This window comes from Bradysia coprophila, unplaced genomic scaffold (assembly GCF_014529535.1).
Source record: "Bradysia coprophila strain Holo2 unplaced genomic scaffold, BU_Bcop_v1 contig_297, whole genome shotgun sequence".
NCBI lineage: Eukaryota > Metazoa > Arthropoda > Insecta > Diptera > Sciaridae > Bradysia > Bradysia coprophila.
In genome coordinates, this window is record NW_023503555.1 from 1,640,122 (window position 1) to 1,654,614 (window position 14,493).

General features: G+C 33.7%; 1 protein-coding gene across 10 annotated transcripts in view; it reads left to right on the forward strand.

The window, feature by feature from the left end:
• The window catches only part of LOC119078738 (leupaxin), a 51,004-nt gene that overhangs the window by 13,561 nt on the left and 22,950 nt on the right, over positions 1-14,493 (forward strand). For 2 of the 10 annotated variants that reach the window (XR_005088052.1, XM_037186432.1), the window contains exon 1: positions 3,840-4,274. The exons of 1 other annotated variant lie outside the window; for it this stretch is intronic. Coding sequence is in view for 8 of the 9 variants with exons in the window: in XM_037186432.1 (XP_037042327.1) it covers positions 4,187-4,274 (88 nt within the window). In the remaining variant the exon portion in view is untranslated. Of the gene's footprint in view, positions 1-3,830; positions 4,275-6,663; positions 6,932-9,657; positions 9,699-9,742; positions 9,924-10,984; positions 11,205-14,114; positions 14,372-14,493 lie in introns of those variants that run through there. 7 more of the 10 variants (XM_037186427.1, XM_037186426.1, XM_037186425.1 and 4 more) reach the window with 7 other exon arrangements.

Here is a 14,493-nt window from a genome sequence, read left to right on the forward strand (position 1 = left end):
TTTATGCACTTAAATACAAAACGTTTCTTTTCCCTAAGCATCGTTAACTTCATCTCGCTCAATGTATTCGAATAAAAAACGATTTTCACGAGGCTTTCACTCATTTCGTAGAACAAAAAACGTTCTTTTTTCGAAATTTAAATCTGTCATCTCCGTGTGTTATTAATGTGAAAACTAATTTCTATATCATTAACCTTTGGAACAGGCCGTGTGTGTGTTTGAGTATTTATAAATTCAATAGGCTAAGGAATAGATCGAATGCGTTTAAAAATGCGAAGACTTTTCGTTTCCGCCATCCGAATTGAGTTTGACAATTGAATTTAGTAAATAAATTGGTTAATTAGTGTAAGACAGTGGGATGGCAAAGCATTTAATACACGATCGCATTGTCTTAACCGTCAATTCCAACAACAATTTTTTAAAAGATTAATAAAGAAAAATATTAATTGAAATCGGAGGCTTTTAGAACGTAATTCAAATATTTTAAGCCGCATAAGAGTCAGCCTTCTGAACAATAGGAGTTCATCATAAACAGGTCACTGTAAAGTCGTGAATACATTTTTTTTTCTGTACGTAAACCATTCATAGAATGTGGTTTTTCGTATGCTGTTGCGTGTTTCTGTTTTACTTACTTTTTCAGTATATCGTGAATCGTTTTAGTGGTTTAGTCATTCCAAAACAACACTGTTGTGTTGATGTTGTACACCGTGGTCCGCGGTTCTTTTAATAGTGAATTTAATTGTAGCGATTGCTTGTTTTGTTTATTGGTTTTATTGTTTCCAAGTGCATTAGAGAAATATGTTCTAATTGACACGCTTGCTGTTACAAAATGCAACTGCAATCCAAATAAATCAATTACAGAATATTGTGTTGCATATGTTGGATGTTGTCGAGGTTGAAGTTAATGGATGGTGATAAAAGTTTTATTGAAAATTAAATGGGTCAAATGGATTGTTTGTTTCGGATGGGACGTCGTTTATAATAATAATAACAACGAAGAAGAACTCAAGAGTGAAAAACAAATTAATTTTGCCAAAGTCAAAGTAATTATAAATTCACAGCACAGTTTTCCAAGATCATTTAAAATCCCATTTCATCAGAAAACCGAAATTTTTTGCATTCCATACACTGATCAGTGTCGCAAAGGAAAGACACAGATCTCGCATATTTTTCATCGTCTTTCTTTTAATGATGCGGAAACTGCTTTTCTCATAACGGTAGACATTTCTATATTTATTTATCTAATCGTTTTTTTTTTCACTTTTCACAATGATATTTTTATGCTTTTTAATTTCTATAAATAACCTACACACACATTAAGGCAGTTGTCATCGATCAATCTTAGTTTTTGATAATTTTCTTTTCACTATTTGCTTTCCACGACTTTTCGAACCAGTTTTTTTTTCTTCTTCTTGTGTCTGTTTCGCACATTTCACATATTAATTTGCATTCTCTCACCGTTCCTTTGATATGAAACGAAAATTGTTTTCCTGTGTCGTCATTTCATTGCATAACATTAAGCCGCGTCTAATTAGATGTGACCCATGGAAATAATTGCATTAATTTACAACTAAACTGCTGGTGCTCAGAAACTTCAGTCGTGTAAACATTGCTGTCCCAATAAGCATTCGGTGTTTAAATTACACAGCCAAAGAGAATTTGATGTTTTGAAAACGGCAAGACCGGTTCGGTATAATGACCGAATCTGTTACTTCTTTTGTTCAAATTAATGGTTGGTTAAAAAAACTTTTACTTCATTTGGTTTAACATTCATTTTACTATAAAAAAAACCACATGAACCCCAGATCATCGCTTATTGTTTTCGTTGCTCTCGCTAACAAATGACTTCGAATGGTTTAATAGTTTTTCTAATTTGTTGATAAGTTCGAAAAGACCTATATTTCATATTAAAAAAACAGGAAAAACTGTTCGGGGTATAGCTTGAATGCCCATAGGGTCAGTCCGCACCTGTTATTGACCAGAATGATATTTGAATATTTTGATTGTCTTACACAATCTGTTAGGCTAACTAAGTAGTAACCTGAGCTGACAAGAGAAATTTTGAAACTTTAACACTCTATTTGAGTAAGCGGTTCAAAAGCGCAAAGCAGTAGCTGTTAGTTAAGAAATTATCACAATCATTCACTGGTCTTACAACCCTATTATACAACATGTTCTTAAACCAAAATTGTCCACTGGGTTTGAGACGGGACATAAATAACGGTAAAATTTTGAATTTTCCAATTGAATTTTTAGTTCAACAAACTGTTTATGCAACGCTTTTGCAACTGAAATGATGCGTAATTTTCCTGAAATGTCTGCATTTTGAAAAACTTGTTAATTTAAAATAATTTATTTTCCTTCTTTCACATTTGCACAATTCATTTAGTTGAGTGACTGGATGTCGTTAATTATGACATACGGAAAAATTCCTTTCTTTTTAATTAACTCAACGGGAGATTGAGATTAGACAAACGTCATTAATCTGCTCCATCAGCTGAATATCACCGAAAATAACTCGTATTGTCACTCATAATGTTTATTTATATAACTTTATGTTAAATGTGTGTGTAAGTCTCAAACAAGAAGCTCATGAATGATAATATTTACGAAAGTCGAAATTAAATAATATTAGCAACGGCTTTTACTGTACACAACAAATGTGTGGGCGTTATATTAGGCCGGATCAGTACATTTACCGGCGTTGCACAAAAATATGAAGATTGTAAATTGCGGCTGTTCTTAAAAATCTGCTGTTTTGAATACACAAGTTTGTAAAATATGCAAGAGGATTTTCCGAAATGCAACATACATAATCATGGTTGTGTTTGTAACTGTTCACTTTCGACCCGATGTATCACGATCATGAAGGGAAAAGCTTCTGAAGCTCATCAAATCGAAAATAAGTCGAGTGGTAGTGGCATTACGAACAAGCTTAACAATCACCTACACAGAATAGATCGAACGTTTTTGAGGTCTAGAACCTGAGGAATTGTTTGGCACCTTGTTGATTTACCATCCCTGGATGGAAGATGTTTACATTGCGATCGTCCGATGTAAAGAGCCTTTACCTGGCCTTAACGACCTCTTTCTGAAAACTGGAATATTTTAGTGACAGAAGAAGGAGGAAAGGGTGATCCGGGTTTTTGCTTTCACATTGGAAATCCTCCCTTAATTCGAATCTAATCTAATCTAACTGTGAATCGATCGCTAATTTTATATTCTACAAAAACTGTGGCTGTATCTGAATCTGTAATAAGATTTATATTAGGTTTGATGGATTCAGAGCCTTAAATCTTGAATATATCCAAAGATCAGTAAGGTTTATCTTCGTTTTCTTCAATGTTTCACGAACAAACGACAAACTACTGATATTTTCAATCATATGAATGCCAACATTAAATCTATTACTTCTTTTGTTTAACTCAATTAGGTTGAAGTTTTTGGTTTGTCATATCGCTTAGTGTTTGATGTCTTCTACTTCATTAGTTTTATCATTCATTTTACTATAAAATAGACCAGGAGCTGGAGGTTTGCATTTATTTTCTCGTCGTTGTCGATAACAGATATTTTACTGTCTCTCTCTCTCTCACTGTTAAATCTGGAATTTTCTGAAACAGATATACGAAACGAAGCTCTACTAATATATATCAATCACCTCATTCCCAGTCCATATATCTCAAAGCGCTTACAGGTGTCACAAATAGTAGTAAATCTCAACATTGAACTAGTTAATTTAAAAATGTGTGTCTACCGCCAATCTAAAATTATCAATTTTATTGAATCAGAAAACATATAAACGAAGAAGTTATCACACCGAAATTTATGTGCGATCCAGAAAATATCTTTTTTGCAAATAAACAAACAACCACCGAAAAAACGAAAAAAACGACTATTTCCATCAGTGATTGAACAAGAAACCCATATGTGCTATAAATAGTGGATACAAGAGGAACAAGAGCAACAAAAAAAAAAAAACAAATCTGAAATAAAACATAATATGACTAACCGAAAAACATTTGAAAAATTATGATTTGTGTTCCACAGTTGAAATTTTTCGTATAATTTACACATACAATCGGACTGGACACAGTGTTTTCTTGTTATTTCGAGAATGACGAAATGATTAATTGAGTTCTAACTGAGAAAAACGTTCGCTAAAAATATTCTAATAATTAAAAAAAAAATGGATCGGTCAATGTACGGGAAAGTGGAGACTGGTGCAAGACAGCCCTATAGATGCACCATAAGGGAGAAGGGTATTTTGCCAGGATGTAAGTAAATTGAGTTATATTTTTAAGAGATTCATAGGTACCTTGTTTGATAATTATTTACAAAAGTGAAGATTCTTTGAATTTGTTGTTTGGTTCTGAACAAACTTTATTCAAAATTTCAATCTTCCAGCGATTTTGTCGAACTAAAAATAAAGTCCACGCAGTGCGAAGTGAAGTGATATTAAATTAAGATTCATTCGCCGGAAAGGACTCATAACACTGTTCTTATTATCGAATCTGTTGCTCACTTTGATCAAAATGTCTTTTAAAAATTAATGCATAATCTATTACTTCATTTGATTAAACAAACATGAATATTTAAAGCCAGAGATTACCGCTTATTTTTGTCGTCGCTTTCGTTAACATATGACATAGCTCAGATGACCAAGTTTTAATTAGCATAAACAACCATAAAAGTCAAGACTGAAAAAAATGTGAGAATATCTGAGACAAAACCAAATTTCAATCAATTTTGTCAATTTTCAATTCAGTCCAATAATTGACACTTAATCATATCAATACACAAGTTCATTCCGTTAAGATCTTTTTAAATTAACCAACCAAGCAATTCACATCGAAAAGAACTATAACGGGTTGGAGTCACTGCTAAAACTACTGTGAAATAACGAAAAAATAAGCAAAGACAATCAAAGACAATCGAAACTGAATTTTAAATATTTTCGGATTAATATAGTGAGCGCTGTATGCTAAGTACTCTCACCATATCATCACCATATCATCACCAAATTAATTTTAGTGCAATGAGTTCTTATAATTGACCTAATTAGTGTACACAATGACGCAGAATTGTATGTAGATTCTCATATAATACACGAAAGCCTGGAGACGTTTTCTTCGTTTGTTTTTTTGTTACTAGACGATCGTTACAAATTATTATGGCACAACTCGGCGCTATCAAGATCTTCGTTTTTCATTTTATGTGCCATGTGCAATGATATATGGTGATTTGTGTGTAGGTGTTAAAAAGTTGTTTATAATCATGCACTTTGGTTTTAGTTTCTTTCGTGATAAAATTAACTTCTTCTTATTTTTCCGTACATTATACCGAGTGTTGTTGTTATAGTCGAAACAGCATTTAGGTCGAACGTTAGTATTATACATTTGCGAAGTGTTTTGTTTTTCGTCGATTGTATAATTGGTGGAAAATTTCTAGTCGGAAGTAAGCCCACGCTGGTGTGATTCTTTAGATCGTAACTCACTGAATGTTGTCCTGAGGTAGCGTTCCTATACATAGACCCCGAATGGACATCGGAGTCGTCTAAGTTCCATTAGTTTCGTTAACTCTAAGTGCTTTATGGCTTTAAGAAGAACGTATGGGTAGAGTAGCGCGAGTAGCGGCACAAGTCTCCCGACATGTACCAGTAGTCGGACTTCTTTTTAATAATCGACTGGTGGGACATCTGGTGTTGTTTCATTTACAAAAAATTTTGTCAATAAAATAGCACTACTGTTACATGTCCAGAGACCGGGACGTCAGCCATACTGAGACAGGAAGACTCTCGTGACAAGAGTAATTCTAGTACCACAGTTGGACAAGAGGCGAAGACCGAATTTATGAAATTCTTTGTATTTGGTTGAAGAAAGGATGGAAAAACGGGCAGCAATGCAGCATTGAAATTCTTCAAGACATTGTGATCGATTGATAAATCACATCATTACCTGCAAATGAATAGTTAAATGCAGAAACGGAACGTGTCACACTAGTGAATTATAAGAAAATGGCATTTGATTGATTTAGCTCCCTTTTCAATTGGCTGACTACAGAAACAGGAAACTTGGAACAGAAAGCATCGTAGGCTTGAGCTGGATGGATGGAATTTCATTTTTTGTATAAATCGCTTATGACATGTCCCGTTTCTGCATTTAACACTTTCAATATAAATATTGGTTTGTGATCAAGAAATAGTGTCTCATCTGCCAGCTAGGGGTAAAAGATCATTCAATTAGGTAACCATAAATAACTTTCTGCATCCATATGTTCTTCACCGGGTCGAGTCGAGACACGATAGAAAAGAGAGGCTAAAACGTTTGAAAGCATTCAAGTCATTGTCCTCTCCATACTCTCAATGTTTAAAAAACTTTCGATCTTTACCAGCAAAACCATCATGTGCAGCAGTAAACTACGAAAGAAAAAAAAAACAAAATTCTTTGAGTCTATCATGCGAGTTCATACTAATAAATTGTGTACATTTTTTTCTCTCTCCGAAGTCAGCTTGTATGTACTGATTCAGCATTTTTATTGCGTTTCTCCACTTCGTACAACCTACCAGCTACACATATAGTATTGAGAGCTGAGATTTCTTTATATGAAACTCATTTAAAGAAAACGAAAAAAAGGCAACAAAATTTTCAATTTTTAATTCAAAGTACTTTTGATCATACACCACACGAGTTGTGTTGTGAATATATTTTAATTAAACGAATTACCTCAGCTTGATAGAAATCGGTGTGTTAAAGTTTAGTTGAATGTACATTGTACAATTCATATCCAGTTAAATAGCGAAGAAGAACATTGCGTGACAACACTCATTGTATATTGTTTGTGTCAGCGCGAAGAAGTGTTAAGTTAACCTTGTAAAGCTTTGGATTTGTTTATCATTGAGAGTGTACAAACATTCGCTGAATGACTATGTCAGGTAAATGGATGACTTTTTTCATTGTTAAATTGCATGCGTACTATCAACATTAACACTAAAGTGATGACTATCACTGCCTAAATCTACACAACAATCTCAACCAAAATGTAAATGAAATCAATTCTCACCGAATTTCGTTGGTTTTCTTTAATCTAATTCGGGAAACATGGTAACGTTAATCATTACGTCACTTGTTGTACGGATAATACTCGGTACAATAACCAGATGTTTTTCGAACATCAAGAATAACTGACCTGCATATGAATGTGAGAGAATTTGTTACACATTCAAGTTTCATTTTCATACATATATTCACTTGAATGAGTCCTTGAAATGTTTTAAGATTTTATTTTTTTCATTTCATAAAGCAAACGCGAACGTTTTCATTTTTGCGTGCAAACTCATGTTACTCAATACAATGTGTTGTCAATAGATCTTTGTTATGTTCCGTGTAATGGTAATTGATCCACCTAAGCTTCCTACAATTTTTTTTAAATTTACTCAATTGTTTTCCTTAGACAATTTTTTTTTTATTACAAAATTTATAATGAAACCGCATAACACAGACATGGAATGTTTTATCACACCTTCATATAGCTAAAATTATAATAATTTTTATTAATTTGAGCTGCCACACATTTGTTAGTTGTTAGGAGAGTCGTCGATTACTTGACCGATCAATGAATACCTTGTGTGCTATATTTGAATTCGATTCTGTAACTTAATAACGAATTGATCATTCTCATCAAATTATTTTATATTTCTTATCGATGCAATTTATCGATTTGATGATTCGTTTTTTATAAATAACATGGACTGCCCAGGTTTGAGATTCTCAAGGAGTCGTTTTAAATCAGGAGCACGCTTTTAAGTGATGCTAATTGTTTACTCAGAATGAACAATTTTATCGGTTAAAAATCCTAATAAACCAAAAAAATGATCTACGGACGGATAGATCATCTGCTATCGACAGCGCCGACAGAATAAGCAAATTTCTCATGTCCCATTCGTTTTTATGAAGAAAAGCGTATGGGAAAACCGAGACCAAAACTAATGAAGTAATAGATTTTTAATCAGTCGATCTTTTTAAAATGCTTCGATCGAAAGAAGTAATAGACTCACTATTCACACAAGTAATTATGCTTGCTGAATAGCAATATATCATTTATAACTAGCAGTAGCTCTATTCACTTCAGCCGATCACTGAAACGTTGATTGAAATCATTTAGTCGTTAGTACAATTTGCATTTATCGATTAGGAGAACCGCACGAATAACAGAAATGAAACAAACTCTACAATGTTAACAGTATATAAATGACGGTTCTTCTACTTCTACTTCTACTTCTTATCAATATTATAAAGTTTAGTAGGACTTTTGACCACTATTTCGATCCGAGTGAAAATTCAATACGTTTTCCGAGGTTCTGCGTTAATGTCATTTCAAAACTACCATTTATCATCAGACCATGGCGACAGTGGTACTTGAGACAGTGCTCGAATGAACACTATACAAATTCGCAAACAAAAAAGTCTAGCGAATCGTAACCGAAATGAAATTTCAATTCATCCAATACCTTCCAGACTCGGGGTGTGTTTGTGGTGAGTCATTGTTTGTGTTCTTTTGTTTCACTCGCTATAAGAGCTCAGACGGAAAGTCCTAGAGACTTGAAACTTGGCATACCAACTGCAAAGGAAAAGTTGGGGAAAAACGCGCAAAACTATTCATTTTCATGCGTTGTTTGACACGTGAGTTTGTTGCCTATTTGGGTTGTGAATGCATTCTTTTCATATTCATCACAGGCTAATCAATGGAAAACGCAGCATAATTGTCTATCCCTTTAACGCAAAATTGATCCTGAGTTTTCGACCTAAACGGTGAAACATTTTTGTAACCCAATAAGTTTCTAAAGATTGATTCCAAAATCTTTTACTTCGCTTCCTTTAACATGTGTATTGCCTGTACATTAGGCGAAGCTGGTCGTTTATTTAACATTAACACCTAAGTCTTAAAATCAGAAATTCACAATGTATCTCAACGTAAAACACTTAACTGAATGCCAAATGTCAACCATTCCCCCACGACAATAGTATCATCTAATTGCTTCATCAAACCATAAATACTTGTCACTGGCCAGGCCATACTTTACAAATGGTAAAACAAATGAGCAATCCAACAAAAACTGACCGTAAATTATAATGTTTCGGTGCAAATAAACATTTTATTTATAGTCAATCCATTCATGCTGTAGTGTGTATCGTTATCTCTGTCTCGAAATTAATCATTTCATTTCATTTGTTCACTGAAATCGCGATCACTGATGCTGTGCTGATATAGCTGCTGAACACAGTGCGAAGTGTAAAGTAGTAAGAGTTTAATTTAGGGTTTAGTCTGGCGGTTTCGTTGGAGGAGAAACCGAGATGGGAATTTGTATTCATGTATAGAGGTTCTTATTTTGTATGATGTTTGGATGATTCGGTTTCCGGGAAATGAGACTGATTTCCCGGGATGACTTGATAAGTGATTTATCAGCTAATACATATCAGTTGCCAACGGGCTGAGTCTTATTTATTTTTCATGTTATTGCTTTTCCATAAAAGTTCACACTTAAGTGAGGTTCGGTCGTCGTTGCAAACAGTTGGGAAGCTCTAATCAATTCTCTGCGAAAACTCATGACATTGTCACAAGAAAACATTTCTTCACAAAAACATTCGACGCCAAACGTCGCCGTACTACAGCGGAAAAATCATCGTATATATGACATTCTGGTAGAAAATCTCAATGTTGTGATGTTTTGAGTCGATTCTATGTTTAGTTTTTATTTCGACGACTTACTAGTGTAATCGCTCAAATTTGACTTGACTGTTTTCGTGTTGTTTGTTACACTGTTTCAAAGTGTTAAATTGAAAATTATTGGTGCCATAAAATTAATATCAATCATAAATTATATAGTCTGGGTGCGCGTATACACAACATGATCTTAAATGATATTTGTAGTGACAGATTTACATAATTATTTTCGACAATTTTCTTCGGTGTAGTTTAGCATTAGTGTGCGAAAGAGTGAGAACAAGGGCTGTGTTGTGACGATCGATTGATATATTTTGTTGATCCCGAAAATTACAACTTTTCTTACAGAACTGTATTTTCGATCCAAAAAATTTTCAATTTCGATTTTTGTGTGGTTCGTTTTTCTATTTCGAATTTAATAATTTTTGTTTATTTTTGGGTTCAATGAGTAAATTTGTGTACGAAAATAAATTTCACATACGCGAAACTAATAGACAAACGAGTTATATTTAACAGAAAACTTTGTTTAAAAAAAAAAACGATTTCAATGTCATCTCGACAGTAGCGCTTTTTTCGTCTTTGTTTCCTCTACCGAGGTTTCCTATTATTCCAATTTTTTTTTTCGCTACATAAGACATTCGTAATTATACGTTCTCGGTGTTTTAATTTGTCACAACGATTTCAGAATTTAAATTCGTTCTTCAAGCCAGCCCATTACGTTGTAATTAAACGTCTAGACGGAGAGTTAAAAATGTATTCAACTGATATGAAAGATTCACACAGTAATTGCTTGACTTGAGAGTTTGCAATCGTTATAATAACTACGTATCCCTTCAATTGTCGATTAAAGAATTTCTTTTTGTCAATTTTTTTACAAATTAATTTCGATTCAAACGAAACGTTCTTAATATTCCACATTGCCAACATATAGAATTAGCATTTTATCTTATACCACACCTAATTGTCTAGCCGTTTAATCGTCAACGTACTCATTAAAATTTACAAAACGAATGTCTTCTTAATGTGAGCCATCGACATTACTGAAACTGTTAAACTAAATCGAATTTGGTGATATTTTTGTCAAAACAACCATATCAAGCGCCACGAACACATATCACGATCGTCGCGAACGTCCTACGCACATTACGTCACTCGAACGTAATGTTGACGTGTGTGGGTTATAATCTCAATAATTAGTTTTGGAATAGGTTTAAGAAGAGAACGAAAACAAAATCTCATTTATTGATTTCCTTGTCGTGTTTAGTAAACTACATCGTTTGATGCTTCAATTATTGAATTAATTGAACTGAACGACGGACTTAAACGAGAAAAACATTTTAATTGCAAAAGGTGATTTAAGTGAACCCTTTCGCTGACTTTTCGGAACTTTTAATTGCTAAAAAAATAATCAAAAATGACTACTACTGCGGTGTCAACACCTGCACCAGATCCATCAAATGTATGGCAATATGAAGAGTATATAAGTAAGTCGTTATTAGGCATTTTGGAGTATTTTTGTACCATTTCATAACTTAATTAACTTCACAATAAATATGAAATATGTCTGCGCGCACCATGTAATTAAATATGAAATGGACTGAAATTCCGTTTGATTGTTTCAAATGTGAATATTCTATGAATGTTGTTACAGTAAAATCTCACATTTCGTATTGGCAGCGAGCCAATGTTTAACCATCATTATAATTCAAAATGTTTTTTAATCAAAAGATTGATGTATCGTTAGCGGGAAAAGTGTCGGCTGAAAAAAAATCAAGATTCTAAAATGTTGAAATGGGCCTTTATTGTAACGGCATCTAAATTTTATACGAACCTCACCTGTTGCTACACCTATTTTATGTTTATTTAGTCCTTGGAACCAATCATTACAAAATTTTATTTGAATGTTCGATCACGGTCGAAAACCGTACTTTTCATGTTTCAGCACTACGTTAGACGCTACCAGCATACAAAATCCATTACATGACTCGGGATCTTTCATCTTTTCCTAGACTTCCCTAGGCATGTACATTTCTATTAACAAGTGTCTGTGCTACAAGGACCTATCTCATGCGAAAGGTCACCATTACATAGCAATTTGCCCTTTGGATCCATTTCATGTGAACCATTTTCGATTTTTTTTTCTTCATTTTTCTATGTGGAAATCAACTGTTGCATGGGCATGAGGTAGTAAATCAGAATACATTTAATGCTGATACTCACTCGTATAGTTTTGAGCAACTTTCTTCGGCAACTGATTTTCGACAAATGTAGCTGTGTACCTCGATTTCAGGTCGGACATGCAGACCAAGATAGTTACCGAAGCTTTTTGCTCAAAAACACATGAAACAATTGATGAGTATGTCATATTGCCAATCTAGCACTCTATACAACATAAAGGCGTTCGAAGTAATTATCATTTTGTCTGAACCCGTGGCTTTGGCGCTAGAGCTCTCGACGCATAATCGAAAGGTCCCGTGTTCAAATCCGCGGATGGGCAAGATGATTTTTCCTTCATTCGCTTCTATGTAACACTTACTCGTAGATATTCAAATAGTCCGTTGCGAATTCGTAACGTTAAAAATATCAAATGTCCTATTTTGTGTCATATTTTATAGTATGACATTGAGTATACATAAAAACCTTGATACCTCATGTAACGAATTACTTTCGCAGCATCCAATGTAACGTACTATTAATTGATGCTATCAGATTTACTTAACATTACAACAAGCCTTCGCATTTTATTAAAGGCTGTCTATGTCTACTGACAATTCAGGCTCGGAACTTTAACTTTAGAAAACCGAACGATTTGAGTCGGTGCGATTGATTATTGTCTGCATTACCCCTGTCGACGCTTCAGTTACCTGACACCAACTACCGGGTAAATGAACTAATTTTACATGACCTGAATTCAGGGCCTTGTTTATGGAATCAATATACCGAACATTCCCTAAAACTCCATAAAATTCCGCATTCTGGTCCCGTTCAATCTCATAAAATACCATCCATCCGTAATCAGTTCATTTCAATGTTAAAAAGGCCACTAAAAAAGCCTTTTGAAGTAGTTGCTAAGGAAGTTGCAAGAACCATTTTCTTTTTACAAATTTCTCAACTACTTTTGCAGCTACTTCAGGCGTAGTAGTTGAAGTAGTTGCAAAAGTTGTTGCTGAAAACATTTTCCTTTTACGAATTTTGCAACTCATTTTGCAACTACTTCAGGCGGGTCACTAAAAAGCCCTTAAAAGCAACGAAGGGATTTCGAAGTATCGCCCTTATAGGGAAATGGACAAAGAGTCATAAAAAAAGTTACCAAAATTTTACCAAAAATCTAACTTCAAAAAAAATCGCTTACTTCACTTGATCAAACTCTTTTAGTGTGTGATACAAAATCTTTTGCTTCATTAGTTTTAACTTACGTTTCGTTATGTAAAAGAACACTAGCCGGGAGTTGCTCACTAAATTTTTGACGACAGTATCGACAACAGATGACTATAGCCAGACTATAGCCAGATGATGTTTTCTTCCATTGATTTCTTCTATTGATTGAAGTATTGTTATGGATTTGATACCAAATCTTCTACTTCAATAGTCTTAACATAGATTTTGTTAAATAAAACAACGTTTTAACTAGAGCTCATTATTTTTGTTATTGTCGATAACAGATGATAAGCCGTTTCTAATAGACTATGTGGTTGTACCACCGTTATTCATGAATCCGTGAATTTAATAGTCGATTTGTAACAAAATTAGCATTGAATTTCAGAATTCCTTGTTAACCGACTTTGTTGTGAATGATATGCCAATAAATCTGAACATACAATGACCACTCATTTTAACCACAAACAACATTGTATCGAGAGAAAAAAAAGTAATTGTCGGGTGTATAGTGTTCCCAAACGCAGACTATTGCATTAAATCATAACGTCACTTCGCGCACAATATACGATGTCAATGTATTATACCTTTTAAACTGATAACAAATTCTCAGAACTCTTTGGAAAAAAGAAACACGTCAGTACTGTACTTACACATGCAGAGAATCCGTGAAATTAATATCTCAGAAAAAAGAACTATGTGTACAATATGATTCACCGTGTCTTTGCGAATTTAAATCAAATTTCATTAGTAATTCCCTTCCAGTTCCAGTGTAACATTATCAGCGTTTACGGCTTAAGACATATAAATGTGTGTAATATGTGGAGAAATAAAGTTAAATTTATGAGTGCGGTTTCCATAACAATGTGTAGCATTTTGAACATTTATTATTTCATATAAGACTTCGATTGTAGTGGTTGTACTCTTAGCCGCTTCTCTGACAAAATAAATAATTAAAAAGAATTCCGATTCCACAGAAATTTACATAATTTTTAATCGATTTCAGTTGGAATTTTAACTTTGTTGGAATTGGTTTGTGATAGTTTTTTTTTGGTCGAGTCTGTTGATCAATTTTTAAGTGATGTTCGGTGATAATATTTGACTGAGTTAATTGCACTTAGAATCGGAAAAATTAATCGTTTTTAACGGAGAAAGTTAAAGTTGTTTCGTATTGTATAGATAACACACAATAAATAACCGGAAATAATGTCAACAAATCAAATTGATGAAGGAAATAGTTATGAGAATGTTGCCAATGAAATTCAAAACTATTTGGGTATGTTTTTCTCAGTTATAGAGCGTAGAGCGCGTGATAATCCATTTCCATGTATCTACACAAAATTCAAAGTGTGCGACTGTTTATCTATCATATTAAATTGACTTATCAGGCGCTCGCCT